The following is a 15947-nucleotide window of genomic DNA, read 5'->3' on the forward strand; positions in this document are numbered from 1 at the left end:
GGAATCTAAAAGAAGCAAACAGAAGTCGAATGCAAGTTAATGACGATAGCAAGCTGAACGGAATGGTCACAGACACCACCACAACCCAACATCCGGCAATACTTGCCAGCGCACTCAGAAAAACGCCCCCCATGACGCGCCCGTGCAAGCAAGCAGCTATCTCCGACCATAAAGAAGACCATGACGACGCCGACACCTGGCCGGCATGGAGGAACCGTTAAGGTGAAGGCCTGTCTGTGGACGCTTTCGATGAGCGCCCTACCCCAGCCCCGGCCCCAGCTCCAGCTCCAGCTCCCGTCCCCGCCGAAAGGACTTATGACTGACTACTTTCTACAGAGAACGATTCATCAAGCAGATCCAGCTGTTAAAGAAGAGCTATAATCGCGGCCCATGCGGCTCAGGTAACTCGAGCATGGAGCCCGTGGATACCCCACGACACACTTTAAAGCCGGTGTCACCCGTGGATACTCCACGACCAACTTCAAATCCTACGTTACCTTACCAACAAGCAACAACTCCCTTGACAGCTACGGCGCTTGAGAAGCTCGACTCTGAGCAAGGACTGAAGAAGGAGAGACCTGGAGTTTCCGAGACCGACAGCTTACGTAGAGCTACGTCTCAGACGGAAGAAGCAGCCTCGGACATTGACGCCATGAGTCTTGAGAATGATTCCCAGGAAGACCAAGCATCCAGCATTGCCCCGGACACTGAGGAGCCGCTACAAGATCTCAACGATACCGCCTATCTTGAGCCTCCATTCGACTCTACCTGGAACGAATTCGAGCCAAAGTATCTGGAGTGGAAGGAATGGAAAGATGAAAGAGACGCGCGGATCGCTCAGTTTCTCCAGCTTCTGGCTGTAGGAACAGACATCCAGATTGATACACCGCTCGACCCGCATGACAACGCAAAGTGAGAGCGGGAAATCAAGTCGGACACAAGCAAACTTTTAGTAGATTCCTGACAAACGTGTCAGCAATCAGTCAACCAGGTCTATAAAAGACCGGTAGATAGCAAGAATACAATCACTACGCAGTCTTTTCAACTCGCGGGCTGAGAGCCCAATAACGCCACTGGAACACGGAAAATCCGCAAGTTCTTGAAAAGCTACGTTGCAAGGGAGTAGAGCGAGGCAGCACCTGAGCACATATGCACAAGCTGCTATCTCAAAAGAACCACCAAGTAAGGAAAGAACCCATGTATTTCTCGAAAGAGTTGGGAGTTTTCGGCCAACCTGGCCACTACCGAAGTCTGCCTGCTACCAAAGCAGATCAAAAAAGGGGCACGAAGCCGGGGGTATCGGGGGAATCTTAGGGCAAGCTGCTAGTCTATATTACGGTGTGAATGGGGTGAAGGAAAAAATGGGGGGCTGGGAAATCAACCAATCAATCAAGAAAGAGGCAACAAACCATCCCCACGTTGCCAACAACAATCAACCGATGACGCTACCCATCACGCGCCATCACCAAGCCCACCAAATCTTCCACCAATATTTTTTTTGTTGCTTCTCTCTAGCATGCGCCAACAATGCGCTTAGTAGTAACCACCCTCATGCTCATCGTCATCATCGTCCTCGTCGTCGTCTTCGTCTGCTTCTTCATACTCCATCGCGTTGGAGTAGCTAGCCCTCTGTTGCTCCGCCGCCAGGGCACCTGATATCTGCTGCCAGACAAAGTAGGAAGGTACACCAGGAGCTCCGGGAGCAGGCTGCTGCAGGGCGGGAGGGGGAGCGGCCATCTGCTGGTTGAAATGCCGACCGATCTGCTGCAAGTGGCTGTGGAATGGCTGCTGCTGCGCCTGTGCATACGGCTGCTGAACCTGACCGTACGCCTGCGGGACGTGCTGGCCGTACGGATACGCAGCCTGGTTCATGCCAAGCAAGTGCTGAGCCCTCCTTTGGGCGTCAGCGTACGGATTGGCGAAGCCGTAGCCGAAGGGAACCTGCTGCTGATGCTGCGGGTGGTTGTGGTACTGCTGTTGATGCATGCCGTACGGGACCGTCTGTGGGATAGGCCGAGCAAGAACACCTGGGACGTACGGGGGTTGGTGCAGGTGCTGGAAACGGTATGCCTGGTCTAGACGTCCAAGGGCTCCTTGGTTGACTGGATGAACCGGCTGCTGCTGGTACTGCCGCTGCTGATACTCTTGCTGCTGCTGGTGTTGACGCTGCTGATTTTCTTCCTGCTTCTGTTGTTGACCGACGCGCAGCGACTTCTCCAGAATGCGCATTCCCGTCTTCGGGCTCATCCTGCCCCTATTGCACTCCCTCCGAATCGCCTCCAACCTGACCTCATCCATGTGCTTACGTGACTGGTACATCGCTTCTCTTCCTCTCAGCATGTCCTCATTGTCATCAAGCTTCTCCCTCAGCGGCTTCGCCGCCTGCAAGCGCACCATATCCTCATGGCGTCGCTTAGTCTCTGCAGCATAGCTCTGGAACATGGTGTTATCATCACGGCAGGAGCGGTCCTCATCCTGGACTTGAACTTCCTTGGACCAGTGAGAGAAGGCTTCCTGGGCGATGCGCTTCTCGCCGTGCTCGATTTCCTTCTCGCGTTCCTGGTAAGTCGCTGAACGCTCAGTCCAGCCTTGCCACACCGGGTTCTGTCCCTTGCCCAGAGCGTCTAGCATCTCCATCTGCCATCCCTTCATGAGCGGGCCGGTACGTTCGGCCGCTGCACCGACAAACTTCGGTTGGGCAACAGGAGTCTTGTTGGTAACATCGATAATAGGCTTCGCCTTTATAGTCTCCACCGAACTTCCATCTTGACGATCGCTGTGTTGCTTGGTGCAGGTGGTGGAACTGGCTTTAGGAAAAGAGGAGACGCGAGTGTGCTGGAGATGGTCCATCGGCTTGCTCAGCGAAGGCAGCTGATACAAGGACTGGTGGCGCGTCGTGTTGCGAGCCTTGGAGATGAACTGGTATGCGTTACGAGTTCCGCGCTGCTGGAAACCATTCTGCGCGCCATATGGCGTATGTTGTCTTTGCAGCAGAGGTGTCGAATCTGGTTCGTCTTCACGCTCGTCCTTGATGGCGCTCTTCATCGACTCCGGGATGGGCGTACCCCATGTACGACCACCGGAACGCAGTGCGTCCAGACGACCCTTACTAGTTCCAGTCGAATGGCGGGCATCAAGCTCCTCACCCCAAGTTGAGACGTTTCTTGCTCCAGTGCCTCTACGAAGTTGCTGCTCCCTTTCCGAAAGGATGACCGGTTCGCCGTCCACAGGACTCAATACCTCGAGTTGAACTTCTCCTTTGGCAAAGTACTCACAGAATGTGTTCCAGTAGTTCAGATCGACGTCATTTCCAGCCAGAAGCGGGTGTGCACCGCCACGTTGAAAGCGAAGGCAGGTAAGACGCTGCATTTCGTGGACAAGCACAACATTCTCATCACTCTTGTTGCCGATGCTGAGGCTGGACATGTTACCCGACAGCTGTTGCAGTTGCTGCACCCGGCCTGCGACGGCATCGACCTTGAAGTAGAAAGGAGGCTGCAGCGGGAAAGGAATCCTCTCTCGATCGGCGACAACCTGCGGGGCACCGTCACTGGCATTTTGTTGCTTCTCTGCACGCGCCTGGGCGGTCGCCATGTACTCTGCGTACGCCCGAGCATCCTTCAGGTGCACCCGCCCACTCTGTGGCTTCCCGAGGGATGGCTGCTGACGTACCTGAACAATCTTGGGAGCCAACGGCGTGCGGCCGGCCGAACTGCCCTGAGCCCTGTTCTCCGTCTGTTCATCTGACAAGTCTTTCTCGCGAACAGGTCCCAGCACCTCCATGAACCTCGACACGTGAGCCGAGGGCCAGGCAACAAGTTGCCACGAGGTTTGAACAGTCTCTTCGCCCAACACGGGTTCCTCAACGCCCTGAACCTGCGTTCCGCGCCTTCTCTTTGCCACAGGGGTCCCGACGACCCCGGTATCACCCTTCCCTAGTTTTTCTGGACCCTTGGCGCTATTTTCAGGAAAACGCGACGGCTTCTCTTGAATGTACAGGATGGTCCAGATATTGGGGTTCGCGGTAGAAGTCTCGTGGTAGGGGTGGTGACTGTTCAACAGGGCCTTTCGCATGTTGTCCGACTCTGGAAGGACTTCGACTTCGATCATCTTGACTTCGGCGGCATCGTGTTGGTCAGCGATGGTGAACAGCTTAGCTGGCTTTTCCACGATCTCGTGAGGCGAGGTCCGGGGTGGGCACGGAATCGTCCGCGCAGTGACGGAGTGAATGGGAATCTCTCGGGGCTGCAACAGGCACAGACCCTCCCAGTGCTTGCGACCGAAGCGGAACCACTGATCAAACAAGTATCCAAGGTTCGGAACAACATTGCACTGCGTGGGGGGCTGCCTGGGCGGTTGAGGCGTAGACTGAAACTGCGACGAGTTTTGCAATGTGTTACCGGTGATGGTGCGCTTTGAAGACATGTCGTGTAAAACTTTGTTGTGTACATTCGTGTTATTGTTGAATTGAGGCGCATCTTCGGTGCTAGTACTCTCTGCATCTCTGTAGATGTCGAATTCACTGCTCTGAGCGCTTGGAGGGGCGAACGGCTCGGGCGTGAAAGCGTTGCCCAGAACCTTCCTGCCTGCTGCGGGAGAATCTTGTCCAGTAAACCCACCATAAGACATAGCGTCGTTCATTTTCTGATCTCTTTTATCTTCCGGGGCAGGTGCGGCGGGAAAGGTGAATCCCAAAAGGTCCGGATGATACTTGCGTATCGCAGGCTCGACAGGCGCCTTACGGTCTAGGTGCTTTTTCGGCGATGACTGAAGCTTCGGCTTCTTCTGCGAGTCAGTAGACTGGTGAGGCAACGAGCTGTTGCTAATGGGTTGGGCTATTTGCATGGTTGCTTCCTGGCGTCCTAGCGAAGGCTGAGACTTCACGTTGCGCTGAGCAACAACATCGATAGTCGGTGACCACTTCATCCGAGCGGCGACCGATGACAGTGGCTGCAAATCTTTTGAAACGGCATGTCCAGAGGAAACGGTGGGCATTAAAACAGTTGATGCTGAGACAGTGTCGGCGGCCGGCAGCGGTGGCGGCGCGGTGAATGGCCCGTTGACTTTGGCATAGCCAAGGATACGCTGTAAGACAGCGGACCGGTCCGCCACAGTCGCTCTGCGCTCGTCGATGACTTTCTCATCGAAGGCGAGCTTCCGCGACCGATGAAGCTCGTCATGCATTGCGCCGTGGAAGGAGTGTGAGTGTCGCGGTGGTCCAAAGGAACGAAAACGCTGGCGGAGTTGAGCGATGTAAGGTTTGTAGGTTGAAGAGGAAGAAGAGCGGCGAAAGACAAGACGAAGAAGGAAGCAGAAGGAGAGTCTGGAGTACGCATGCGAAAGAGTGATGCCGCCGGGTCTACCTCGCATGCAGGGTCTTCCACCTGCAGCAAAGGCAGGCACGAGGCAGCTGCGGATGCATCAGTTAAAAAATTGTAGAAGAATGCCGCGACAAGTTGGCGCGAGCTTGTGGCGACACTGCTCGTCGTGAACGAGACCCTTATGTCTATGCGGTCCTGGGGCTCTGTCTATTTCGGCAAGTCTCTTCTGATGGCGCGACCCTGTCTACCGGACACAGTAATCTTTAGAGTGGGCCATCACTATAGCGGGCCTCGCCGTGGTTATTAATCTTTGCTGTTCCCGTGTTTATTTTGGCGCCCCAAGACGCTATTGTGTTAGAACGAGCCGCTGTTTCCACCGCAGTCTTCTACAACCAGGTCTGTCATTCACCACAGTCCTTACCTCTTAGAGAAGAGGCACGTGGCCGCTTCGCCCAACTCTGGTAATGTTGAGGTCACATGGCACCGAGAAATTGAGTAGGTCATGACGTTAAACGTCAGCATTACTATTCATGCAGAGTATTGACTAGCGACTCTGACGACGGTACTTTCCGAGAATATCTTCGTACACATCATTAACAGCCATCTCTACAACTCAGTCTTTTCGTCATTGACAGAGAACTTGTAGATAGCCTCCAAGACGTAGGGAGGATCCTCAGGACCGAAGATCTGCTTGCTGTCGCGCTGCCACTCCGGCTGGTTGATGCCGTCGATCCAGTCCTGCACTTCCAGGACGACGCAGCCATACTTTTCAACAACGCGCGGGCGGTCAGCGTCGTTAAAGAAACCTTGAGTTTCCTTAAGGGCCAGAGTTCCTGCGTGAAATGAGCATCATATATGGGTGTCTGGCGTTGGGATGGACTGCTTACCGTTCTGACCACCGCACGAATACACCTGGAACGCATCCTGGTCGGTGAAAACATCCACCTTGATACCCGAGAAATCACTCGACACACTGGCCACAGGGCCCTTGGTGCGCCAATCGTAGGGACCCTCCTGTGCGCGGTTGACAAGGAAGCAGTTGTCATAGCCGGCACAGCCAGTGCCGCAGTTGCCCTCGATCTCAGGGTCGTCGAAACTTGCGCCAACCTGCTTGGGGGCACTCCAGAAGTCGTTGACAGAACCCTTCTGGTTAGGGAGGATGGTGCCGTTGGGGATCAGCATACCATCAACCCCAACGCGCTGGCCAGAATAAGGCAACGACAGGGTATGGTTGAGGGCGGTTGCAGTGTCGTTGTTTTGGAAACCATCCAAATTCCAGTACGTCTAGAACCAAGTCAGATCATATTTTGCTGACAACAAAGTTCCTGCGGCCAGGTCATGGGGAACTCACGTGAGAACTCAGCATGATCGGCGTCTTCTTGGTCAGCGCTGTGGCGTACATCTTCAGGTGCCAAGCGTAGGGGGTCAGGGTGTAGGTGATGTAGCTCTGGACGGCTCCAGGGAAGCCTTGCTCTCCATCGGGATCGAGAAGGGAGAAGGTGATGGAGTTCTCGGTGTGAGACTCAACGGTAAAGTTGCGCTGAGGGCGGTTAGCACGACTGCATTCGAAAAGGGGAAGCAAACTTACCCAGTCCCAGCCATTGGATCCGCCGTGCAGAGTATCCAAGCCGCCGTTTTCGTTGGCATCAACCTTGTACTCCACACCGTCGATGGTGAAAGTGCTGTTCTTGATGCGGTTCGCGTAGCGCCCTGACGCACGTCAGCCACTGGCGCAGCCTCCCGAGGGGCTTGAAACTTACCAGGAACGCCGCCAAGATGCGGGTGCATCTTGTCAATGGAGTAGTAGCTCGCATTGTCGAAACCCAGCACGATGTCGCGCTCGACGCCATTGGTGTCGTTGATGAAGAGGTTCGAAATGGAGGCGCCGTAGGGAATGAACTTTGCGCGAATCCCCTCGGCGGAGATCTCGTACTTGCCGTCGGGGCCCTGTGCGCGCACGCTGGAAAGCAGCAGTGATGCCGCCGTGGCGACCAAAGTGCTGGAGGCGACCATGTTGTTGGGGAAGTGGCTCCAATGGCACGGGCGACCAAGGTTTGCGGGTGAGGTTAAGGAGGAGGCAGAGGGGAGTACGTTCCGGGGGAGCGGGCCTTATAGGCAGAAGCTACCCTGGGCAGGAAGCACGCGCATGACCGGCGAACTGGTAAGACTAGAGCGCGATTCCGGGGACAAGACGGGCTTTGCTGCGGGGGGGGACAGAATGAAGGTAGGAAGGATCATCAGGCACGCGGCGACAAAGCGGCCAACGCGCTGGGATCAAGCTTTGGTGCAACCCTGTCGGACAGGCGTGTCGGTGAGGCCAGGCCGGTGGGCGTATGCGGCGCGAAGGATCCGGCGGGCGGAGGCTGTGGCCGCACCGTCTTTCTGCGGAGCGAGATGAGGAGACGCGGCACAGTCGAAGCCGTCGATGTCATTCGTTTGCTAGGCAGGAAGCTTGACCGACGCACTTTGCGGGGGAGGCAGCGGGGGATGCGCCCCCCAGTCGCCAATTTCCGCCGCAATCCAGATGCGCCGCCAGTCAACGGCTCCCTGCATCGCGCGACTTTTTGTTAATTTCGCGTGTAGAAAATGCCGACGCGGGTCTGAAAGAGATTAATGTCATTGTTTAGTGCTACCCGGAGCCGCCGCCCACCAGCCGGGACCGCGTCCACGCTGCTCTCACCGCGGCGCAGCTTCCCCGCATCCCGGGCCTTGTCATGCAAGTCCGGCCGGCATCCTGCTGACGCCATGCCAAACGACGCTTCGGGCTCTACTGGTTTCCCTGCGTGTAACGTCACGCCGCGCATCCTTTGGCGCTGATTAACCGTTCGTCAAGTCGAGCACTTCGACCTCGCTCTGCCGCCACGCCCGCCGCTTGCCACCCCTGCCGGCCGTGTTTTTCCCGCCACTGGCATTTTGCCTAGGCCCGTCGCCAGTCATGTCCAGCACGTCTACGCTCGACGCATCGACCATCTTCCAGCTACCTTGCAGGCTCTCGCGCAACTTGATCACTTTCTTTTTGCCCGGCCTCTCTGTCGCCCTACTGAAAACCCCATCCACACCAGAGTCCTGCCTGGCTAGTCCGGCAGGTTGCCGAGACGAACTCCGAGATCCGCTTGTTTCTTGCTGCGAGACCTGCTCAGTCTCTGTCGTTTCTTTGGATGAAATGTTTGCTGGGGTGCGACGTTGACGTGGCGAACGCCGCAGTCCCAGAGACATATCCAGCGATTCAGATTCTGAATTTGTTTTGGTAGCCATTTTGTTTGTGTTGTGCACCATTCCTATCGTCTTCAGCCGCCTGTTTGTGTTCCCGGTCGTGGGCTGAAGTGCCGTCGCGCTTGGACTTAATCTCCTGCTACCACCTGCCTTGTTTGACACTTGATTACTGGATCGAGTAAGCTGCGCGGGCGGTTGAGCTGAAGTGTCAAGGTCTGGTTGGGTCGATTCCTGATGAACCGCGGGAGATGAACGGCTGAGGTCCAGCGCTTCCACTCCATCAAACGAGGACGTGACTGCCGCAACGCCCCCGTCAATTACCGGTAAAAAAGGATCTCGGTGGTGCATTGAAGTAGAGACGTCTTTCGACAGCTTGAATGATTCTTCAAGCGTTGTTTGACGCTTTGAGGGCGTCACATCGTGTGCCTCGCCTCGCTGCTGTCGCCGTTTTGACGGTGTAGTTAGGCCTTGGGCTTGTGAACTACCCGTTCTTCTAGCTCGTGCAGGTTTTTGAGTTCTGGAAACTCTTTCTTGAGTAGGCCCTCCTTCCTGGATTCGTTGATAGACAGTTGATTCGGAGCGATTTTCTGCGACTGGTTGTGTATGTGAAGTCTCGGAAGTAGCTGCGGACTGGCTTGGCTGCATATCTGCGCGACTGCCAGTCCATGCGTCGATACTTTTCAGAGTACGCACCCGCTTTGTCGCATTTGAAGACCCGTAATGCTCATCCGCAGGTTGAGGCTGGGGTTCCGCTTCCTTAGATGGCGCAGCAGGTGAAGACGACAGAATGTCGATGTAGACGGGTTCTTTGCTTGTCCGCGGCGGTGAACTTGGCGCTCTGGATGACTTCCGCGTTTGAGCCAATGGCGCCACAGGAAAGCTGCTGGGTTGGTCATCCGGCTTCTCAGAACTGCCTGACATGTCCAGTCTTTCAATTGTAGGAGATCGACGCTTTGCAGGTGGGCGGGCAGCACCAGCTTTGGTGATTTTAGCAAATCGATCCAAAGCTCCTCTTTGCATCCCACCAGCAGCCGCTGGCTTGGAGGCACGAGGCTTGGTGACTTTTGCCGGTTTCGGTGCAGCTTTCTTCCGCTGAGCCTCCTCCCAATCCTGTACTTTCAGTGGTGTACCAACTTTAACAAAGCTTTCGGGAATCCAAATCTTTTCCAATTTGGTAGGATCGTAGAGATAGGGTCCGCGCTTCTTCGGCGCTTCGCCGTCTTCGTCCACGAGTCCCTCCTCGTCCTCGTCTTCGTCTTGGTCCGGTTCATCGTCCGGCTCTTCAGCATCCAAATCAATATTTACAATGCCAATGGGCGAAAATGCGATGCGGAGTTCGGTGGTGTGGTCAGTCGAAGGGTGTTGGCGCTTGCCATGGATGCTCGTCACTAGTGCTGCTTCGTCGGCTGCTATGATCTCAGGGTCCTCAGACAGTGCGTCTTCAGCGGCGGCTTGGCCACGTAGGCATAGATTCCGAACAAGCAGTGCTGGGGCAAGGTTACGGATGAATTTCTTCGCTCCGGTGACCTTCACCCATTCGAAGGCATCCGCGGTGAAGGTTCGCAGTTCCGGAAAGTTCAATTCCTGATCCCAACGAAGGCTCCTCTTCAGCCTTTCCAAGCCATCCCGCGAAGAGATGGCTGGTTTTGTATAGTATGCAAGTATATCCGTACGAGGAAACTCGTCCGGAATGGCGAGGGCTTTGTGCTTGCATCTGAAGAACTTGCTTTCGTTGGTGCGTAACTCATGGATAAGGGATTCGCGCCAAGTCTGCAAAGCAGCAGTGTCCTTCTTTCCAATTGCACACAGCCGGCTACCGAAACCAGCTCGAGCGGCCTCGCACGCGAGCTTCGGGCCGCAGTTGGGAATTCCTTCGGGCAGGTAGTCTCCTCCGCTCATGAGTGCCACAAGGATCATGCCCTCCCGATCGAGGCCCGCAGGGCCAGACTTCGTCTTTTCCGCATCATACAAATTGACATGTGTGGGCACCTTGCTCGATTTCTGCTCGGGCGACCAATTCCGCAGGGTAACGCGGCTTCCAAACATGAGGGTGTCGACATCCTCGCTCAAGACGGCATCCACAATCCCCTCCCGTTGTAATAGAGCACACTCGGCTTCTGCCTCGCCGGGAGCGATATGAAAGGGAAAGCCGAATTGTTTCAGTAGCTGTTTGGCGAGAAACTCGGGGATCGAGGCGACGTTGGGGCCGGTGCGCTTGTTGCGCTTAAACGGAGGCTTGTTCGGGCCATCGAAGACGAAAAGCGGGTGGATTGAGTGCGAGAGAAGGCGCAATAGGCGGTAGTAGAAGGTGCGAAGCGCAGGGTTGGTGCCGCCTAAACCAATGTCAGGGAAGGGATGCTGTAGGTCGACGGCGGCGACGTACCTTTGCCGGATTGGATCTGGAACAGCCAGATAGATGTGTCAATGGCGATGCGCAGTGGACGTCCGGTCTCTTCGAACTTGTCCACAGCAAGCTTCAACAGGGCTATGCGGTCTCCGGGGCCGATCTCTTTGTAGATGCTACGAGGCGGTTAGCGGCGTCGCGTGGACTGGGGTAACATTGAAGCGGCTGACCCGTGAATACCCATCGCTGTCGCATTGTAAAATTAAAGCAGCAGAATCCAAAAGAGCCAGGTGAGCAAAGCGGCGGATGGCGAGGCAGCGAGATGCGCGCGGGCTTGCGGGCGGAGTTGCGGCGGAGAGTGGTCCGAGCTCTGTGTTTACTGCTGCGACCGAACCCAAACAACCCACACAAGCTCCGCTCCCCGCGCTGCTTTTCCCTAGCGACCACCACAACACCACCACTCTTCGCACGCAACTCTGCCCGACACTCATCCACATTGCTAACTACCAGGCGCCAAAGGCACCCGGTGCCTTGCAGAATCCATTGGGTCCTGCACCAATTCAGCGTGAGCTTCCCACCAGCTCTCCCTTCGCATATGCGCCGCATTGCCCTCTGCTTCTCTACTTCTGGTGCCCAAGCTGACCGCTGTCCGCCAGCCTCTGTCAACTATCCCTAGAGACGACAAATATCGCCCAATATGTCTTCTTCCCCGGATCCATTGACATTCGTAACAAGCTCGCCCTCTAAGAGCGCAGCCACCCGCCGCTCAGCCAAGCGAGCAGCAGCCCAGCCTTTGACACAACTCTCGCCTAATGTCCAACGGTCCGATCCTTTCCTCGATATCCCAGACCTCGCAAATGGCTCGCCCTCCAAATCCATCACCATGACGACCCCTAAGGCTGCCGGCTCGTCGCCCTGGCGCATCAAGGTTACCGTCGAGCCAGACAACGGCTTCTCGCAGGACGAGAACAATCTGGACTCGCCCACTGGCGCCCGCTCCGCCCGTGTTACCACGACGACCACTACCATTCCACTGAACGATGCCAACGGCTCGTCGCCAGTGCGAAGACGGGGCAGACCGAGGAAATCCGATACACTACCAGCCACACTAGAGGGCGTGATGTCTCCAACTAAGAAAAGAGGAAGACCAAGGAAATCAGATGCAGCCGCTGCTAGCCAATCCACCAGCATCCTGCTCAATGATGCTCGTGACTCGTCTCCAGTCAGGAAGAGTGGCAGGCCGAAGAAGGCCGAGGCTGCTCACATCTCTGGCAGGACGAGGAACGGTACACCCATCCGAAAGCCCAGGAAATCCGTCACTAGGAGCCCCGAGGCCAGCGATGTTGATTCTTCCCTGAGTGATGCTTCATATCACCCTACTAAACGCAGTACCACTAGGGGAAGGAGGAGTATGTCCCAGGACATCCACGTCCCGGAACCCATTCGCGCTGCTGCCATGTACGGCCCGAGGTCGCCGGATCAGTTCGAACAAGAGATGGCCGGAACTCAATCTGGTACCTCAGGAGCCACCCGTTCTTCTATCGGGCAAAGACGGCGGTCCATGAGAGCCGCTTCTCAGCTTGGTGAAGTTGCTTCCGGTACCATCGAGGAGGAGGATGCCGAAGAACATGAACAGACACCAAAGGCGGCATCTTCAAAAAAGGCTACTATCGACGGCGATATGTGGCAATCAATGGTTACCAACCATGAGCAAGAAGATAGTGAGCAGACAAATGAGGAGTATAACTCGTCCGACGATGATCTCGACATTGTCATGCCTGACCAGACAATCGGCGATACAACCATGCTCCACAGCGAAGAGTTCAGCATGGTCTCCCCGTACTCTTTGCCCAGCATGCAGGCCGCGCTCAAAGGCATTTCGTCTAGCTTTGCCCAGCCAGCTGCCCCTAAAATCTCTTCTTTTCGTACAGATCCGATCCCGCAAACACGCAGGCAACAACTCAGCAAGCAGGCCATATCGTTTTCGCTACCCGAAATCAACGACTCCGTCGCCTCCGTTTCGTATATGCCCTCTTCGCCGCCAGCTCAATTCACTGCAAGCACTCCTCCCAGACGCCAGAGCCCGAAGCCACCGTCAGCGCCACCGGCTATTCAACAGGTGGAGATATCTCCATCGAAAGCGGAGACTCCTAAGCTGGTAAATGTTGTCAAGGCCGGAATTGCACTTCAGGGCATTGTTAATGGTAATAATCGGGGTTCACAGGATAGGAGACCGTCGGACGATATCAGGGAAGAGGCACAGCGTGCCAGACTCGATGAAATGTTCAAGCAATTCCAATCGGGAACGAGGAGAGAGTTGCAAGCCGGCCTGCGTCTTGGTGAACAACTCGCAGAGCGCGCTAGATCCCGGACTACCTCCCGCGAGAGCAGCCACGACGAGCCTGAGCCGGATGAGCGGCCAGCAACGCCTGGCAGCAGTGCTGCTTCAGACGGCGACGTCTTCGATGGTCCGAGCGCCGGCAGAACTCCGACCCAGGATTCGAGCAACCACCGCCTCCCCACGCCCGAAGAAAACGATTATTCTCTCCCATCCCCGCCGCCGCCCCCGTCTCAACAACTGTCTCAGCAACCCGATCTTGCTGTCGCACCTGCTAAAGCTCAACTCATTAGCCCAGCGAGGAGCGACACAAGCCCTGATGCTGTGGAAATGCAAGATGACAGTCCCGAGGAAGACAGTGTAGAGAAAGCTCGAAGCCATGAGAACAGCGGCCTCCAGCGGAGATCCGAAGAAAACTACGAAAGTCATGAGACTATCAGCCAGATGGCTGATGAAGCCAATCCCAGCCAAGTGATCGTTCTCAGTTCTGATCACAGTGAAAGCAGCGAAGCCACTAGTGAATCATCTGAAAATGTCCTTGATGGTGACATCTGGGAAGAGGAGGGAAGTCGCGAGCCCGAGTCACGGTTCGCTCGGCGCGCGAAACGCGTTGCCGCAAAACGCTCTGGCGAGAAGGCGAGCGCAAGCGCCGCTCCATCCAACTCCCGCCGTGGCACTGCGAGCAGACTTTCTCAACGACAGTCTTCATCGCCGCCTTCCGACAGCACACGCGCACCTGGCGCTTCAAATGCTGCTACGAGATCTCGAAATGGTGCGGGCCGCTTGTCTTCGCGGCCGCAGAGACCAAGTAGGCAGGAGTCCCTTGAACCGGCAAGCACTTCAGACCCGGCCTCTGAAGTGGAGAGTACCGAGAATACTGGTTTGTTCTGGCAGCGCTCATCTGAGACCCCAGAACCAAGACCCATACAGCATGAAAGCAACAAGCTAGATCTATCAGTGCTGATGGCTATAGGCGACAGCCCAGCCAAAGAAATCAAGGAGCCGGTGCTGGCTACACCACCGAAACTTCAACCAATCAGAATACCCTACAACATCGGCACCGGCCTCAACTCTCCCGTCAAGGGCAGCCCGTTGAAACAGCAGGTAGTATTCTCGTCGCCTTCTGCCGTCAACAGCAGCCCCTACCAAAGAATTGAGCACACTATTGCAAGCTCAGTGCTGGAGGATGGCGACGTCATGATGATCGATGAAGACAACACGAGACAACTGGCACAGGAAGATAACACTCGCACCATCAATGGGCGATCGCGCGTTATTCCTCCTAGCCCTGCTGTCTTCGCTGAAGAGGATCAGATGGTACAGCGCCAGATTGAAAATGAGCTCACACCGCGCAGTGCGCGCATCAAGAACCTGAATCTTTCGGGCGAGCGCAAACGTTTATTCACTATAAACGAGCCGGCCGAACAATCAGAGTCTTCGATACAAGTAGACCAGTCCTCATACCTCGTCCAGAAGCAATCTGAGCAGTCGGTCAAGAAGCCTTCACGGCTCAACAAGCCTACTTCTCAGCTTTCGACTAGCAAGGTCGGACAAACACGCACGGAAGAGGAACAGCCGACCGAACCTTCGACCCACGAAACCCGCTCTCATATGACGGCTCTGAATCTCAACAAGGAACGCAGACCGCTATTTGAGCAAAGTGCAGTTGTGGAGCAGAAGAAGCCTGCACCTCTCTTTGAGCAACATGCAGTCGTGGAGCAAAAGAAGCGTGCGCCTCTCTTTGAGCAAAAGCCTCTGTTCCAGGCTTCCGGCACTGTTCCTACTCCTGCTCCTAAGCCTGCACCCCAGGAAACGACTCGGTCGGAAGAGCAACAATCAGCAGGATTATTCGGACGCCTATGGGGAGCCGTCGCTACGAGCGCTGAGCCCGAATCCCCGCAGTTGCCTCTTCATCCTCTCGCCCAGCGCTACAAGCATCTTCCACGAATCGCACCGTGGACCAAGACCCACTGGGACACGCTTGACCGCATCTACCAACGCTACAAGCGGCACCCCGACGAGTTCTCCCCCAATGACCCTCTCCACAGGGCCCTGCTTTCCCAGAAGCTCCAGTGGCAGCCCGATAGCTCCAAGAGGAAACCAGCTTCTGACTACGCCGGCGTAGAGATGCAGAACTGGAACTACACAGTCAAGGTTACGCCCGAGCTGCTCGTCTGCTGCACCATCTTCATGCAGCTCCTGACGCTCAAGGATGCTGCCGAGTACCGTCGCGCCACCGGCAAAGACATCGTGCGTGGCAACTTCATGCAGAAGGACAAGACGGGCGATCCGATCACGCTTCGCGATGTCATTGCACGCATGTTTGGCGTCGTGGGCGGCGAGATGATCCGCGCGGACGAGAAGAGGGGCATCTGCGTGAGGAGAGATTTGGATCAGTTCAAGCTGAAGTATCCGTGGGCACCTGGCTGGTGGGATGATATGGGGAATTTTCTGCATTACTGAGCAGATGGATGTAAAGGGAAGTAGTTACGATGTTCACGACGGTTCATTTCCATCATTTGTTTATTTTTCCGCTTGAGTTGATCAAGATGGCGGCGTACATTCGAGATACCAATGTGTACATGTTGGCGTTAGTTTATCAGGGATTCAATGAGTCATATGTCCCTTTTCTTTTTCCACAATCCAAGACTTCTTTCATATCTGCCTCTCTCTTATGCATATGATGCCTCGTGTGTGTGGGGTACTGCGTCCAAAGGCTAGCGTTAATTTG

General features: G+C 55.7%; 5 protein-coding genes across 5 annotated transcripts; 2 read left to right on the plus strand and 3 right to left on the minus strand.

The window, feature by feature from the left end:
* Positions 1-412: 412 nt before the first annotated feature.
* Positions 413-916, plus strand: LTHEOB_5655 (Short-chain dehydrogenase; the record flags this gene model as incomplete). Its single annotated transcript, XM_035514824.1, has 1 exon — positions 413-916. One exon carries the CDS (start codon positions 413-415, stop codon positions 914-916), a length of 504 nt encoding a protein of 167 aa, XP_035373347.1.
* Positions 917-1533: 617 nt separating this feature from the next.
* Positions 1534-5184, minus strand: LTHEOB_5656 (uncharacterized protein; the record flags this gene model as incomplete). The annotated part of the gene is made up of 1 exon (XM_035514825.1): positions 1534-5184. The coding sequence occupies one exon, from the start codon at positions 5182-5184 to the stop codon at positions 1534-1536; it is 3651 nt and encodes a 1216-aa protein (XP_035373348.1).
* A 743-nt stretch (positions 5185-5927) lies between these two features.
* LTHEOB_5657 (Aldose 1-epimerase) lies at positions 5928-7334 on the minus strand (the record flags this gene model as incomplete). Its single annotated transcript, XM_035514826.1, has 5 exons — positions 5928-6154; positions 6209-6605; positions 6673-6861; positions 6910-7031; positions 7082-7334. 5 exons carry the CDS (start codon positions 7332-7334, stop codon positions 5928-5930), a joined length of 1188 nt encoding a protein of 395 aa, XP_035373349.1.
* Positions 7335-8995: 1661 nt separating this feature from the next.
* LTHEOB_5658 (DNA repair protein) lies at positions 8996-11122 on the minus strand (the record flags this gene model as incomplete). Its single annotated transcript, XM_035514827.1, has 4 exons — positions 8996-9121; positions 9228-10867; positions 10918-11054; positions 11109-11122. The coding sequence occupies 4 exons, from the start codon at positions 11120-11122 to the stop codon at positions 8996-8998; spliced, it is 1917 nt and encodes a 638-aa protein (XP_035373350.1).
* A 453-nt stretch (positions 11123-11575) lies between these two features.
* Positions 11576-15679, plus strand: LTHEOB_5659 (At DNA binding protein; the record flags this gene model as incomplete). Its single annotated transcript, XM_035514828.1, has 1 exon — positions 11576-15679. The coding sequence occupies one exon, from the start codon at positions 11576-11578 to the stop codon at positions 15677-15679; it is 4104 nt and encodes a 1367-aa protein (XP_035373351.1).
* Positions 15680-15947: the final 268 nt, after the last annotated feature.

Source organism: Lasiodiplodia theobromae (genome assembly GCF_012971845.1).
Source record: "Lasiodiplodia theobromae strain AM2As chromosome Unknown scaffold_16, whole genome shotgun sequence".
NCBI classification, from domain to species: Eukaryota; Fungi; Ascomycota; class Dothideomycetes; order Botryosphaeriales; family Botryosphaeriaceae; genus Lasiodiplodia; species Lasiodiplodia theobromae.